This window comes from Limulus polyphemus, unplaced genomic scaffold (assembly GCF_000517525.1).
Source record: "Limulus polyphemus unplaced genomic scaffold, Limulus_polyphemus-2.1.2 Scaffold1283, whole genome shotgun sequence".
Lineage (NCBI taxonomy): Eukaryota > Metazoa > Arthropoda > Merostomata > Xiphosura > Limulidae > Limulus > Limulus polyphemus.
In genome coordinates, this window is record NW_013666893.1 from 145,129 (window position 1) to 161,463 (window position 16,335).

Here is a 16,335-nt window from a genome sequence, read left to right on the forward strand (position 1 = left end):
CATAAACATTTAAGGAATATGGGAAAACTCCATAAAGAAGGCGCTTGGGTGCCTCACGAACTTTCCGATGATCATCGTTTCCAACGCGTGAACGTTGCTTTGTCTCTTCAGGCGCATAATGTGCATGAACCATTTTTGGACAGAATTGTCACCAGTGAGGAAAAATGGATTCTCTAAGCAAATATTAGATGCCAAAAACAATGGCTCAGTCCTAGACAAAAACCACTTCCGACCCCAAAACCTGGACTCCATCTGCAGAGAGTGATGCTTTGCATTTGGTGGAAAATCAATGGAGTAATTCATTTCGAACTCCTCAATCCACAGCGAACTGTGAATGTAGAGATCTACAATCAGCAACTGGAACATTTAAATCAAGCCCTTCATCAGAAATGCCCTTCACTCGTCAGTCGGAAAGGTGTTCTTCTTCTCAACGACAATGCATGTCCACATGTGGCACGTTTGATGCAACACAAGATTATGGATTTGGATTGGGAAGTTCTCCCTCACCCACCATATTCCCCAGATATGGCACCATCAGATTACTATCTTTTTCATTCCCTGCAACACCATCTTAATGGGAAAACTTATGCAAATGTAGAAGGTGTTAAAGAGGACATCGACATATTTTTTGCTTTAGAGCCAAATGATTTCTATAATCAGGGCATTAACAACCTGACTTTAAGATGGAAAAGCATCATCGATAAGAATCGAGACTATTTCATTTAATAAATGTTTTGTTTTGATATATAAGTTTTTTGGGATTTTTCATTGAGAAAAAAAGCATCTAATATTTTGCATAAATGAACTTTTATTGTGGGCTACTTGGAAGGTGCATTGCTGAAGTGGCACTGAGGGAAACTAATGTTTTTGAACTTGCAAAAGTTTATGCATAGTAATACAGTCAACTTAGTATGAATACTGTATGTAAAAACTAAGCTAGAGTTTTATTTTATATAATGGTAAAGTCACTTTCTCAAGGCTCTCAAGAATATTGCATAAACCATGCAAAAATCAAGTATAAATTGAATTCAAATTCTTAAACGTGCAGGTTGTATGCATAATTCTTTGTTGTTTTCAGGGTTAAGCAGCAAATCTGCTTATAGTACTGGAAGCCTTTACTCAGTACATATATTGTACAATTATGTGGCACACTTTGACAGGACTATAGAGTTGGTCATCCATCAGAGTTGCATAGAGCTGTGATGATTACTCAGATAATCAGATCTGATTTGATTTCCATTCGAGTTATATTTTAAAAATCGTAAAATCTGTAATAATTTCTACTCCTAAATAGAAAGAAATATTTTGTTTGAATGTGAAAGTTTATCCCTGAACACACAAACAAACCTTTAAATGATTATATATCCAGTTATATTGAGTAATTATGGTAATACTTATGTATCACATGACTTATGACAAGTGTAAGTCGTATATGCTGGATTGCATTTTTAACAGTTGTTCACATAATTACAACACAAATTGACCTGCTAAATCACGAACAAATTCATGCACACATGTTTCTAGAATAGGGTACAATATATTCAATAGATTGTCTCTACTTTGTAGTTTTGACTATTCTGTACTTTTGTCATGTTTTCTAATGTTGAAATCAAAATGGTCAATAAATTACTTGATTCAATTTCATGAAAAACAACTAATTGATCTTAAAATTTCAAAAGTGTCAGAACCTTAGATTTATGTAAATATCCGAATCTCAATTTGGGTATTCCTAACTATCTTTTTACTGTTGAATAAGCTAACTTAAGCATTATATATATCTTTTCTCTACATGGGCAGTGAGATTATGTAGAGGTGTTCCCATCCATGATCCTGGAGTATAGCCTGAGTCATGTATGAAAAATTCACAGTATTGAGAACAAATGTAATCAGTATGTTATGATGATTATATTCCCATGGGACAATTTCTTGACCCCACTGTAGGGTTCTACTCCCATTTTTTTCTATTCCTATGAAAATGGGATATTATCGATCTGTCATAGAGTTGTTCAACTTGAACCAACTTTGTTCATTCCTCAGTTCAAGATGGATGATTTTCTTACTCTGAGGTTGGTTGGTACTCTCCAGGGATGTAGAAGACCAGGATTACTGTTTCAGATATTTTCTCCACATCCCAATTTGTTCATTAGCCTTTGGCCTACATTGGTTTATCCACAGCAGTCAAACATTTCATTCACAGCTCTTCCTTTTGGATTGGCTACAGCCTTGTATGTTTCAGTTGGGTTCATTGAACTTTTGCTTGGAATTACATTCCTTAGACTGATTATTCCACTACTTTGTGGATATTTTTGGTTTCTTCCTGCCCCATCCAACACAGAATGCAATTGTGATGTCCCATCTTCTCTAGGTTGGCTGGTTCAGCTCTCCAAGTCATTCTTGACTCCTATCCAGTAGCTCATTCACTTGTGAGTCTTTCTCAATTCATATGCAGTTAGGCTCAGCCTTTACCTTTATACCTTCAAAGCATGAAGCTTCTGATACTAAGGTACTTGTGCCTCCTTATTGTAATGCATGAGAGGATTTGATTTCTTTTTGGAGGGGGGGGGGCTCTTTTTATTCTTTTGAATCCCTTGTTCTTCTCAGTTGTGCATGTCCCCTTCAGTGGATTTTGGCTGACCAATGAAAATCTATCCAGAGATCCACTATCTTCTCGTGCATGTCTCCCTTCTTTGTTTTTACCTTTTACTGTTGTGGTGGCTCACTCAAGACCAAACAACTTTGGGCATCCCCCTATCCCCTGCCTCACCTGGACTTACATTTGTTCAGTGACTCCAGTAGCTCAGTATTAAGTCTGGAGGCTAATAATGATCAAATATTTGCATTTCCATACCTGTGGTGGATGTAGTGTAGGTGAAACATTATATAGTTTGTGGTTGACAACAGCCAAACCTACAAGTTAAACCTGTCAACTGATGCCTCTCTTTAGGTGGGGTGCAGTACTGGACACCTGACCCAGTTCCATTCTCTATATTAATGTCCTCAAATGTTGGCTGCTCAGCAAGCTTGCCATCATATTGTGGTTTGCCTGTCTGGTCTTCTTATCATGATCAATTCAGACATGCCCTTTTTCATTTCTTTAATACACTGAAAGAAGACACTCCTGGGCCTCTGTTTTCCTTGCTTTTTTTTAGCCCACGATCATTATGTTTGATTACTGGTCTATATTGTTTCAGGAGCTGAGGTCCTGGTGGTGGATCCACTATCTTGACTATATGAGATCTTTCTCACAGAGTGGTTTCTCTATCCTCTGTTGTTGTTAGTGGATTTGCTAACACTTTGGGGGTCCTATCATCGCTGCCTTTTCAACTTTCCTCAACACCTAGATACTACTTTTTTGGACTCTAACACCAGACTCTAGCAGTGGATGCTCTGAGTCAGGAGTGGTTCAATTGCTTTGTATATACCTATCCTCCTCTTCTACTTCTTACCATTTCTGTTATTATATATTTATAGTATGGAGACAGTGGAACCCACTTCTCTCTCTTGGAATCTATATCGAATGGAGATAACAGAAAGTGTTAAGCCCATTTACCCCTGCTCAGTGCCCACTGCAGTGTGTGTGTGTGTGTATGTATATATATATATCCTTCCAACTCAAACTACAGGAAAAAAAAAGCAGGACCAAACCAGAGAGGTCACTATCAAGATTTTCTTTTTGGGTTGTTGTAATCTCATTGGTATGAGACTGAGTGGATGCACCCATTGATCGGAGGTAGAACTGGAGTGTTTACCTACAAATGTAGTACAGGGCACTCCCTACCCTGAGAACCAGACAATTCCTGGTGATTATGCTAACCAGATGGGTATCATGTTCTTGATGGAATGTAGGTCTGGTAAATATTTCTGTAGTACTGTACAGCTATGGTTATTGCTCTAGTCAAACTACACATATGTGCTATGCCAACTACCAAAGGTAAAATGGCTAGTTGAACAAACTTCTATATTGCCTACTTCTACAACACTTTGGCACCATGCAGAAGATTCTTTTTAGAGTATAGTTTGCTTAACAACATTTATTGGACAAAGAGACTCCCTGCATGAGAAGGATGCACTCTACCACTGAGTGGTACCTCACTAGACTAACCCTTGCCTTAGTGGGTGACACATTCCATGGGTTTTTTTCCTTACTGATGTCATAATTTTAGGAAGGATGTCATCTCTTTATCTACCCCAGACCATCCACCATTTTATCATCGTGGGATTCTAGCTGTTTGTTTTGTGAAGAGGTGAATAGCATTTTTGCAGTTAACATTTTCCTTCTATTACTCTTACTAGCAGTATTGGCAGCTGTTTATGCTAGTAATTACTAATCATAGTATTCATACCTCCTGTAATGTTTTTATATATTAAAAGTGTACCCTTTATTGAAAAAATAAGTTTTTAATAACTCCATTTTTTTAATACTATATTTACAACACCAATAAAGAAAAAATCAAACCCTCATGTACAGTCCTAGTGAAAGGCGTGTTCTTGTTGTGAGGAGAGTTCTTTTATTTAAACTTGTATTCTGTGATAAAGAAATGGTTGTTGTACATACTGTAGTTATTTTTCTAATTGTCTGAATCTTGAATACCCAAAGTATGACATTTTTTTTTATGGATATTTGTTTGTGGTCCATTCAATAGATGGGGCTACATTGTATTTATTATTATAGTCACATACATAGATAGATACACATATACATACTATGTCTATTATACTAATGGTTTTCAAACGAGACCCAAAACTTTTGCGCTTTCGATAGTTCAGTATTCTTCTCTTGACAAAGAATAGTGAACTGTTCTTTGATAGATTGTTTAGGCAGAGTATTTATGATGAAACTTATTTGAATAGATGGAAACTGCCTGTTGTAGAAACATAAGTATAGAGGATGACGTTTCAAAAGTCTTCTGCTTTTCCTCTTGAGTTCCTAATAGAAAATGCTTGAGTTTTGGGTCTTGTTTGAAAACCATACAACTTTTGTATGTGAACCTGTGTGCTAACTTCTTAATAAGAATCCATTATGGTAAAATAGGTATATAATGACTATAGATTTGATAAAATGTGATTGAGTCATGAAATATGTTAATATATGTTGTTATAATAATTGTGTTTTTTGTTTTTTTTTGCTGATATTTTTGATAGTTACTTCAGTTTTTTAATATATGCAACACGTATACATTTCTACTAAATACTGATGTGTGGTTACTTTTTATTTTAGATTAAAAGCTATGAAAAGCTAGATACAGTAGAAGAAAGAAGGGATGCAGCAAGGAAGATCTATGATAACTTTATCATGAAGGAGCTTTTGTCTCATTCCCATGTAAGCGTTAGGATCTGCTTTAAGGGTGACCTAGTATTATAATAAATGTCATGTTTATGTTGTCTTCAAAATGTGCAACAACAGTAAAGTATGATTTAAAAGAAGTTTAAAGGCTGGTGCATTTAACAGATATATCACCCCAGACTTTTAGGTGTACACTGGTGTTTGGGTAATGAATCATAGAATTTGGTATTTGTAACAACTTTTAATATACTACAATTATTGATTCAAGTTTTCCCTAGAATTATAGTCTTAGAAATCTGTTTATTTATACTGTTATATATTATACATACATATATTTGGGAATGAAAAACTTTGATATTAACTTCTCGATTCAATTTGTTTGAAGAATTACTCCAAAGAAGCTATTAGTCATGTCCAGAAATACCTCATGAAAAATGAAGTTCCCGTTAATTTATTTCAGGTGAGAACTTTTTCAAGAATATAGATGTGACATCTTTAAATTGAATTAATCTAAACAGTTTTTAGTTTTGTGAGATTATAATACACTATTCTCTACAAAGAAGAGATTTGTATAAATTTATGAATTATTAACTTAAAGGTAAAGTTTACAAGTCTTACCTAACACATATTAAAAAGTAATACAGTAGTAAAGTTGCTTAGTTTAAAGGCCAATAAGCAAAAAAAAAAATTTTGGCATTGTTAAGTTAACAAGTTTAATGTGACAGCTCAGATTTTAATAGTTTTTTAAAAATAGTTTTACACTGTATTGTGCTTTTTTTAGGGTATACTCAGTGCCTGTAGCTTTGTATATAATTATATTTAGATGTAGAATATCCAAGAGAAAATTTCTTTAACACATTGGCTGCCTTGTGCCCCACCTCCTCGTGACACACCTGTAGGTCACAGACAATTATGTTTCAAAGCCAAATTTCTCTTGTGTCATGTGAGTTTGTGGCTGCTCCTTGGCACCTTTTGAATGTATAATTTTATTTATACTTAATTTATTATGTGGAAGCAAACATGTTATGGTTGGCTTGTTGATTCCAAGATAGAAAATGAAATCTTGGATTCTTTTTAATTCTCTGTTTTATAATGTGACATTTCTGACAATATCAAGTAAAATGGGCATTAAAGATAATTTTCCTGTTATCTTAATTTTCTTTAAAAAATGAAGTATTTAAGATCATATGCATTAATAATTTTCTTCATTAAAAGAATTCAGATCAAAATATTGTTAACATGCCAGGGTACATTATTTTTTGCTAATTACTTTGATTATGTATAACAATAGGTTTTTATTAAAGTAGCCCATTAAAATTAATTTTAATATTTGTTTATAATAAATATATATGGTTTCAGAGTACAATATTTATTTTATAAATAAAATTTGTGAATTAGATTTTGAAATTCTTTTGTAATACAGTGTATATGTCAGGGTTTTAAGTATATATATATATATATATATATATATATGTGTGTGTATATATGGGTGTGGGCTAAGGATTCTTCTACAGTAGGTGTCTGTAACTTGTTGGTGATAAATCAAACAATAAACAGACAGTATGCACTACACTTGTTTTAAAATAATTATATTCAAAACAAGTAGAACATATGTAAAACAATTATTTACACTGTGGAGATCACAGTTATATCTTATACACTATAAAGTTCTCTTCTTCTTATCAAAAGTCCACTTAGGCTGATTTAATTGCTTCGAAATACAGTTGACAAGCCAAACTATTTTTCTCTACTTTTATCACAATAGTATTGGTGAATAATTTACTTACATTGCCTCATGGGTTACCATAGTTGTATCCTGAACTTCTGATAATTGTTTTCTTTCTGTCAAAGGTCCACACTGACAGGTTAAATTAGTTTAGAACACTTTAACAAGACAGATTATTCTCCTTATCTCTATTAAACTGTTAATTTCACTTTCAAATGTCAACTGTTAAGGTTATTCACTCCCATGATGGCTAACTTCACATTTTTTTAACTTTTCTCTTACTGAACTTCTCTTTCATTTGATTTTAATTTTCTCCTCTTCTGCTCATTTGGTTTCCACTATTTATATGTTTATCACTGAGGCCTCTAGAATTTTCTATATCCTCAACACCAATGAATTGCAAACACAACATACAATAGCCTCTACATCAAGGAATTACAAACACAATGTACAACTCTTACTGAGTTACGTAACCAAACTTGTCATAACTATCTCCTTTAAAATAATTGCTTTTAACTTTCTTGTTATGAAAAAAACTAAACCATGAAATATTCACCCACAAAATAAATAAATGAATAATACTTACACTAAGGGAATTTTTTATATATATATATAGATAGATAGAGGAATTGTAAATCTGAATTGATTAGTTATTGATGTAAGCATAACACAAAGGATTTAAATTTGAGACTTATGTCATATACCAGAAACTTCTGAGTTTTTGAAAGCAGTAATTTTTTCAAGAGCATTTATGATAACAAGTTTAATATATGATTCCAGGAAGATTAAATTTGAGCAGTTAACATTACATGATTCAGGTGCATTAATTTTTTATTTTTTTTCACTTGCTCATTAGGAAAACTGACAAGTGGACTATTCTTGTCATTGGTTAATGCTTAGTTTATCAGTGCTTCAGGGTAACTGTTAATGTTTTTGTCTCATGCTCTTAAACATAATTTTGTGTTCAAATTGTTTAAGGAAGTGAAAAGGTATAGGTGGCATAACCTATCTTGAAATCTTATTTCTTAAATGCTGAAATAATTTTTAAGATATCATAACCTATCTCTGAACCATATTATATTTCATGCTAATCTTTCTTTTCCTTACTTACTGTAATAAGATTTTGTGAAAGCTACTATGTTCTTCTATCAATTGTAAATAGTGCCAGCATGTTTCCATACTTTTCAAGTGACTTGTGGTTTAATAGTAGGTCTCTCTTCCCTTTTGTCACACAACTGCTGTGATGTCTGGAAAGCTCTTGTTTCTTTACATTTATATTTCTTCTGCCAATTTGTTTGTTAATGTCTCTTTAGGTCATTCTTCACCCTCAAGCTGCTGCAAACTACATAATATTGGTTTGCTTGCTTTAAAACATGCATTGTTTTTCAGCATTTAAATTTATGGCTTCAACACCTTTTTAGCTGTTACTTTTTTTACCCTTACATGACATTAACACATGATGGGAATTAGTTCTTGTTCATGGCCCTCATGTTCACCACTGGCTTCTGATTTTATGCTAAAACATTCTCAGGTACACAAAAATAAAAATGTGTTTCTGCTTATTCAGTTGTTTAAGTAATATGATTTTAATTAAAATGCTTAAAATATTCGTCTAATCCACTTGTTTTTGGTAATGCTCCATTCGTCTGTGTCGTTTAGCAGCAAAACTATAACCTGATATTGTTGTCTTAAGTATGTATATATTACTTCAAACAGTCATCAAGGCTGGCTTGAATTCCACTTTCTTAGATCATTTTACATTTTAGTTTATGCATATACTTAGCTTGATGTAGACATTTCAAAGATCTTGATGAGTTTTTAAAAACATGTAAGCTATGGGTTAGTGACCATAATTTGTATGTTTTTAATAGGTTTTCATGAAGTTTTACAGTTTTATTATTATTTTTTTGGAAAAAACATCTTTCTTTCTTTTCTTCCCTCAAATCTGTTGCCATTAGGCATAACTAATAATGGTACTTGAAATTGATTTGTGATAGAATTTTTATCATAAACCTTAGATCTATTGTTTTTGGGTGCTTCATCTTCTTTTGGCACTTAAATCATAATTTTTAGGTTATATGATGCAATTAGAAAGATAAGTTTTAGTACACATGAAATATTGGTGGATTTGTGAAATCTTCCACTTAATACAGAGTCACTTGAGTAAAACAACTTTGTGAAATAGATAAATTGGGTATACTTCAACAATTTCTTCTGGGGTGTTATAGGTCAAGGTTTGGGTAATAAAATTATGTTAGTGAGGCCCTGGACTCCTGCTGTCTAGAGTTGTTTATTACTATGTTGGATAGCTGGAGCTATATGCATGGCCTTGGGATGGAGATGTAATCTTAACATATCATAAATTTTCATATATCTAATATATAAAAGCTACTGTCTATCTTTTGATGACATTAAAAATTTTTTAAAAACTCAATCTCAGATTATAAAGAATGATGTTATTAAAATATTTGGTATGCTAATAAAGTAATGAGCCATTAACATCATACCTATTAAAAGTAATCAGAGGATTACAATTTTTTGAGAAACAAATTTAAAGATAAAAAAAAACGATTTTTAAGTTCATTGTAATCTAGGCCTTTTTTCTAAATGCTATCTATTGTAGTGTAATGTGCAGTTGTTTTTCTTTAATGGTGAGGAGGAAAGTTTGGTGATCAAAGTTTACTGAAGTAAGGGCAGGGGATCCCATTTTTTATTTGCAAAACTCCACCCTGTCTTGATCAAGTTATGTAATTTTAACACGTATAGTTTTATCAGTTTGTCCTTATGTTTAGTTTTTCAAAAATTATACTTCTCTTGTCTTCCATAGCCGTACATAGAAGAGGTTTTTAGCCATCTACGTGGAGACGTATTTAGAAAATTTGTAGAAAGGTAAGGATAACATTGTGGATGGGTAAAACTTTCATGCACTATATTGAAAGAAATTATTGAATTTAATGTATAAAACTAACATGTTTGAGTAAAGTAAATCTTCATTATAACAGTTTTCCTTCACATTTGAATAAACATAGTTAAAAGCAGTTTCAGAAAACAGTATTGATCATACGATATGTTAGGTATGGTTATGCATATTATTTGTTTATAAACATTGTACAAACAGTTGTTTTGTGGTGAAATAAGAATTAAATGTTTTTTTGTTTTTTTATTCCTTTCAGTGAAAAATATACCAGGTTCTGTCAGTGGAAAAATCTAGAACTAAATATCCAGGTCAGTTTGATTCAGCCCTATTCATTTGTGTGTTTCATTATTTAGGATTCTCTAAACCCACATGTCCTGTCAGTGTAAGAACTTAAAACTAAATATTCAGATTAGTTTGATTCAGGCTTATTCATTTGCTTCTTTCATTATTTAGATTCTCTAAGCCATCACATCCTTTTAGTATAAGAATCTAGAACTGAAATCAAGTATTTAAGTAGCTCTTTGGTTTACTTGTTTCACTGTTTTGTCCCATTAAAACTCACCAAGTTATTTCAGATGAAAATAAAAAATAAATAAATATGTTTTTATTAATTTCCCATGAACCACCTCATATGCTCTGCCTTAAAAAAACTGCTATAGTGTGTATGTAACTTGAAAATTAGATGGTAAATATAATAAATATATCAATGAACTAAATCAGTTATTAAAAAGAACAATAAATATTTTTTTCAATACTGTACTTACCACAAGCCTTCTGCTCCCCCCTATTGGAATTACAAGATTCCAATGTGTCTCTCATTGCAAATCATCATGCATTACCTCCTCACCAATAGGAGCATGACATGCTCATGTGATGCTGTCTACACTCCTCTACTGAACTATCACTTCGAAGTTTGGCAGCGCTTGTGTTCAGATGTGGTCTTTTGTTTATTTAATGCTTCACATTCGACTTTGTTAGTCACGAAGTAATCTCATTTTTAAATTAATTAACTTTCATTCAGCCTGTTTCTTTTATTAATATTTATTGGTTAATTCTACTCACCTTATTTTCTGCACTCGAATTTGATGAACCCTTCTGTGCATTGAATTCTGAAGTTACCGTTACTACTTTGGGGGTTGGATTTATCTGCTTTTATACACCAGGAGATTGATTGTTACATGGGACAACCTTTGTCCCCGGACATCGCACCAGTCTCCTCCAGAACAGGGTGATCCTGTGCAGGCTGATGAGGACTTTGATCGTCTTTTCTACCTCCAGATTTTGCCATTCCTTCCCATTCTTAACCCGATGAGTCTACTAGGCCTAATGTGATCTTTAGATATTGTGTCTCAAGTTTGTGACCTTTTATCCCTTTTCCCTATTTCTTATGCATCTCATCTTTCCTTACTACATGAACAATCTTCCCAACCCTTTTTGGTTTTTCCTCCCTCACCTGATATGCGGGATCATGCTAATCATTTTGGCTTGCAATTAAGTGAGGGGGTTAGGATGCCAAGACCTCTGCAAACTTTAGATCAGTTTGCACTTTCCTACAATCGTGCTGACTATCCATTTTTAGACCAGCAGGTGTTAGGTTCTTTATTGCCTATATGGGGGCAGCTCCCAAATCATCTGTCAGTCTCACGCATGTCAAATATTCTTGCTTGCATCTTACACTTACACATCTATTACAGTATCTTTCTTCCACACATCTCCTATCTGAGGCTCTCCACAGAAATCCTGAGGGGTTTTCTGGAGATACCCTTGCCCTTCTTTCTTCCACTTTAGCCTGTATGTTGTCTTCAGCTCTGGTGTTACATACATGGTTTCTTTGTTGTTGGCACCTTATAGGTCGGGATGCTGTATTGGCTCAGGTCCCTTACTTTACCTCCATTTGAACCAATTTCCTTGAGTTTCATGTTTCATCTTTCCCTTAACTCTTTCAACCTGGGCTCAGTCCCTGGTATCGACATCGTAACCATTTTGTGCATGTTATAGTTTTCATGCTATAACTTTTAAATTAGTGAGCAAATGTTAATGAAATTTGGCAGTTTATCAGTAAATATTACAATGCTTTCATATGTAAAATATATAATATTTTTATTAAGTCTTAAGGTTTGTAAAGCAATGTTTCTCTCATGCCTTTTTTTTCTTTTCACATCTTGCATATCTATCATGCAAAGTAATTTTTCATCTTAACATTAAAAATACTTTTATGCATCAGAAAATTTCAAAATTTCACATGCAAAATCTTTATAATGTCCAAATAGTTATCAAACATTTCTTAAGAAAAAACTTAATATTTTATCTGTTATTTCCAGTAATTAATCTCTGTACGGGTTCGGTAAATTTGACCAATCCCGCAACCACCATAAAAAATTAGGAAATAAACATAAATTATGCATCTTTCATTCTAGAATAAACACAAATTATAACAAGAAAACATAGATGTTTAGATGAAATAGCTTAAATCTCATAACATTATACATTTATATATATATTTATTATTATTTTTATTATATTGACCTTTCACCCGTGCCTGGCTAACAATACAGAAGTTACAACAATTCGGCTCATGTTACCGTATCAAATAACATAAAGATGACCTTTGGTCTGTACAAAGTAATTTGTCTTGGCTGTGTTTTAGTCTAATGTATAATAATTGAAATGTGACTGTATTTTACAAAATACTAGTCGAGGCATTCTCGGCCATTTTGATATAAATTGTTGAGGCATTCTCAACCATTTTGCTGTAATTTGTTGAGCCATTCTCAAACATTTTGCTATAATTTGTTGAGCCATTCTCGGCCATTTTGATATAATTTGTTGAGGCATTCTCAAACATTTTGCTATAATTTGTTGAGGCATTCTCAACCATTGTGCTATAATTTCTTGAGACATCAAAATGCATAATCAGCTGGAAGAAATAAACGGAACTTTGAAATCACTGGTGTTTTGTCAGTTAATATCTTTATTTAGTTATATCAAGAGTGGTTTGGGTGACATTAATAACGATCTGTGTGAAATAGATCTAGGAGAAAAGCTAGAAAGATGATTAAGCAAAAAATAACTTCGTTGGACAACTCACATTTATAAATTTGTTAATTTGAAATTATACTTTTGTTTGAAAAAAGCTGCAGCGACAGTCTTAACCCATTGAAAGTTTATTTGCTACAGTCTGCCTCCAGCAGTTGAATGCGAGTTTGTCATATATGGTGTACAGCTCGCAAACATTGTGCATCCAATGAGAGCAGCTGCAGTCAATGGGTTAAGAAAATGGGATTGGATATTTTAACCCTTTTGCAAGAAAGCTAGCTTGTAAGAATCAATTAAAAGATGCATGAAATACTATTTATTACTTAATTTACCTAAAATCTTTTGGAAAACTGGATGTAGCAAAGTTGGACAAAGGGTTTTAATGAACAAATTTTGTAGTCATTTAAGAAATTTGTTGAAAAAGGTACTAGAAGTACATTTAACCCTTTCGAGATTGTTTGCGGGTGAAAGGCCATGTCATCTCGTTTGTTGACTCGCATTCAAAATTCTTTCATGAATTTATACCAATAAGTTTAGTATCAAACTGTAGATTATAATTCAAATTTTAGTAATATACATTACTCAATTTCTTATTTTAAAAGTAAATATTAAAAACACAGATAAACATCAATATTTGGGTGTCATGTGCTATGTTGAATGCAGCTCTGGTTCAAATTAGATGTTTGTGAAGTCAAAATACTAAGTATGTAGTTTCAAACGAATTAGAAACTCAAATTACCGATATTGACAAGCTATAATATAAAATAAGAGCCTCTTATTATCTCTTTTTGCTATGATATTGCTCATGTAATAAATCAAACACAGTGGCACCCCCACCCACCTCTTTCCTTGTATACACTTACTTCTATATATGACATGAATAACCATTTGGAAGCTCAGAATGTCCCTCTAGTGGCTTTCTCAGCCATTTTAACGGGCTTGGACACCATTTATTTCTTTTGAACCAATATTTCAAGGAGATAGGGTATGTCTTTAGTCTCCTCATATCCTGCCCATGCAAAATTTTTAGCAACCTACGCCAAGCAGCAACTAAGTACAAAGATTGTAACTAGAAGAGATAATTGTTTATTTTTAATTTACAGTTCTATGTTTGAAGAAAAATAAGTTTAAGATCTTATTTCAAAATAGCAATAATCTATATACATATATTTGTTGAGGCATTCTCGACTATTTTGCTACAATTTGTTTAGGCATTCTCGACCATTTTGCTACAATTTGTTTAGGCATTCTCGACCATTTTGCTACAATTTGTTTAGGCATTCTCAACCATTCTGCTACAATTTGTTGAGGCATTCTTAACCATTTTGATATAATTTGTTGAGGCATTCTCGACCATTTTGATATAATTTGTTGAGGTATTCTCGACCATTTTGATATAATTTGTTGAGGTATTCTCGACCATTTTGATATAATTTGTTGGGGCATTCTCGACCATTTTGATATAATTTGTTTTTGTAGCAAAATAGTCAAGAATGCCTCAACAAATTATAGCAAAATAGTCGAGAATGCCTCAACAAATTATATAAAAATGGTCGAGAATGCCTCAACAAAGTATAGCACAATGGTTAAGAATGCCTCAACAAATTATAGCAAAATGGTTGAGAATGGTTCAACAAATTATCGTACAAAGACACAGCTGAACAAAGTTTTGAACAATGGTTGAACACAACTCAACAAATTATAGCACAATGGTTGAACACAACTCAACAAATTATAGCACAATGGTTGAACACAGCTCAACAAATTATAGCACAAAGATTGAACACAACTCAACAAATTATAGCACAAAGATTGAACACAACTCAACAAATTATGGCACAATGGTTGACCACAATTCAAGAAATTATGGCACAATGGTCGAGAATGCCTCAACAAATTATGGCACAACAGTTGAGCATATTAAACAACATATTAAAGCATAATGGCTGATATATTTTTGCACAGTGGTTGACCACGACTCAAGAAATTATTGTACAATGGTTCAACAGGACTCAAATCACAGCACAATGGTTGAACACAACATCACAAGACATGTACATTAGCCATGCACATAGGGTTAAGCTACTTATATCCTGATGAAATGTGAATAGCAATAATAGAAATACAATTATTTATGAGATATAGTTTGTTAAGTGTGTTATGGAAGAAACACTAAAAGATAAAACTTCACTCTGATTATGGTACAAAATGCCCTATTACCTTTAACCTTAGAAGGATGACCTCTTTGTTCTCTTTTACTCAAGCTGAATACAACAGAACTCTGCATTACATCTGGACTGAAAATAACCAGACTTACTTAGTTAATCACACTTACCAAGAACAAATTCAAAGTAATAGAGTTCTTCCACAGCATTTCTGATTTTCTCCAAATCCATATGGTCCATACGGACTGTGCACAACTTTGCATCCACAACAGGAACTGTAATGCATAATTTTAAAACACTGAAAATATTAGATTGAACACAACAGGAACTGTAACGTATAATTTTAAGACACTGAAAACATTAGATTAAACACAACAAGAGTTGTAACGTATAATTTTAAAACACTGAAAACATTAGATTAAACACAACAAGAGTTGTAACGTATAATTTAAAACACTGAAAATATTAGATTGAACACAACAAGAGCTGTAACGTATAATTTTAAAACACTGAAAACATTAGATTAAACACAACAAGAGCTGTAACGTATAATTTTAAGACACTGAAAACATTAGATTAAACACAACAAGAGTTGTAACGTATAATTTTAAAACACTGAAAACATTAGATTAAACACAACAAGAGCTGTAACGTATAATTTTAAGACACTGAAAACATTAGATTAAACACAAAAAGAGTTGTAACGTATAATTTAAAACACTGAAAATATTAGATTGAACACAACAAGAGCTGTAACGTATAATTTTAAAACACTGAAAATATTAGATTGAACACAACAAGAGCTGTAATGTATAATTTAAAACACTGAAAACATTAGATTAAACACAACAAGAACTGTAACGTATAATTTAAAACACTGAAAATATTAGATTCAATCAAATTATTTGAACTATTCTTAACAAGTAAGTCTACCAAGATTATCCTGTAACAATGTGCTATGGTCTGTTAACTGGGTGTAAGAACTTTTTATACCTTTTTTGTGCTCAGCTTAAATGGTTACTTCGTATCACTGTATGCATGTTTTGTATCGCAATATAAGCAAATGTAATAAATTCTGGAGAAAACATGCAAGAATAAAAATTTCCTCATTAAATATTTGTTACAATCATTCTTATTGTAACGTACATTTGGGGCGGGATATTAAAGATAAAAGTAACTATTCAAAAATGAATTTTTGTTTGGGTCT

The 16,335-nt window shown here is 32.7% G+C and overlaps 1 protein-coding gene across 1 annotated transcript in view; it reads left to right on the forward strand.

Moving 5' to 3' along the window:
- Window positions 1–16,335, forward strand: part of LOC106462922 (G protein-coupled receptor kinase 1-like) — a 76,660-nt gene that overhangs the window by 22,869 nt on the left and 37,456 nt on the right. The window contains exons 4-7 of the mRNA XM_013922891.2: window positions 5,219–5,320; window positions 5,670–5,744; window positions 9,838–9,899; window positions 10,184–10,235. Of these exons, the coding sequence (XP_013778345.1) occupies window positions 5,219–5,320; window positions 5,670–5,744; window positions 9,838–9,899; window positions 10,184–10,235 (291 nt within the window). The remainder of the gene's footprint in view (window positions 1–5,218; window positions 5,321–5,669; window positions 5,745–9,837; window positions 9,900–10,183; window positions 10,236–16,335) is intronic.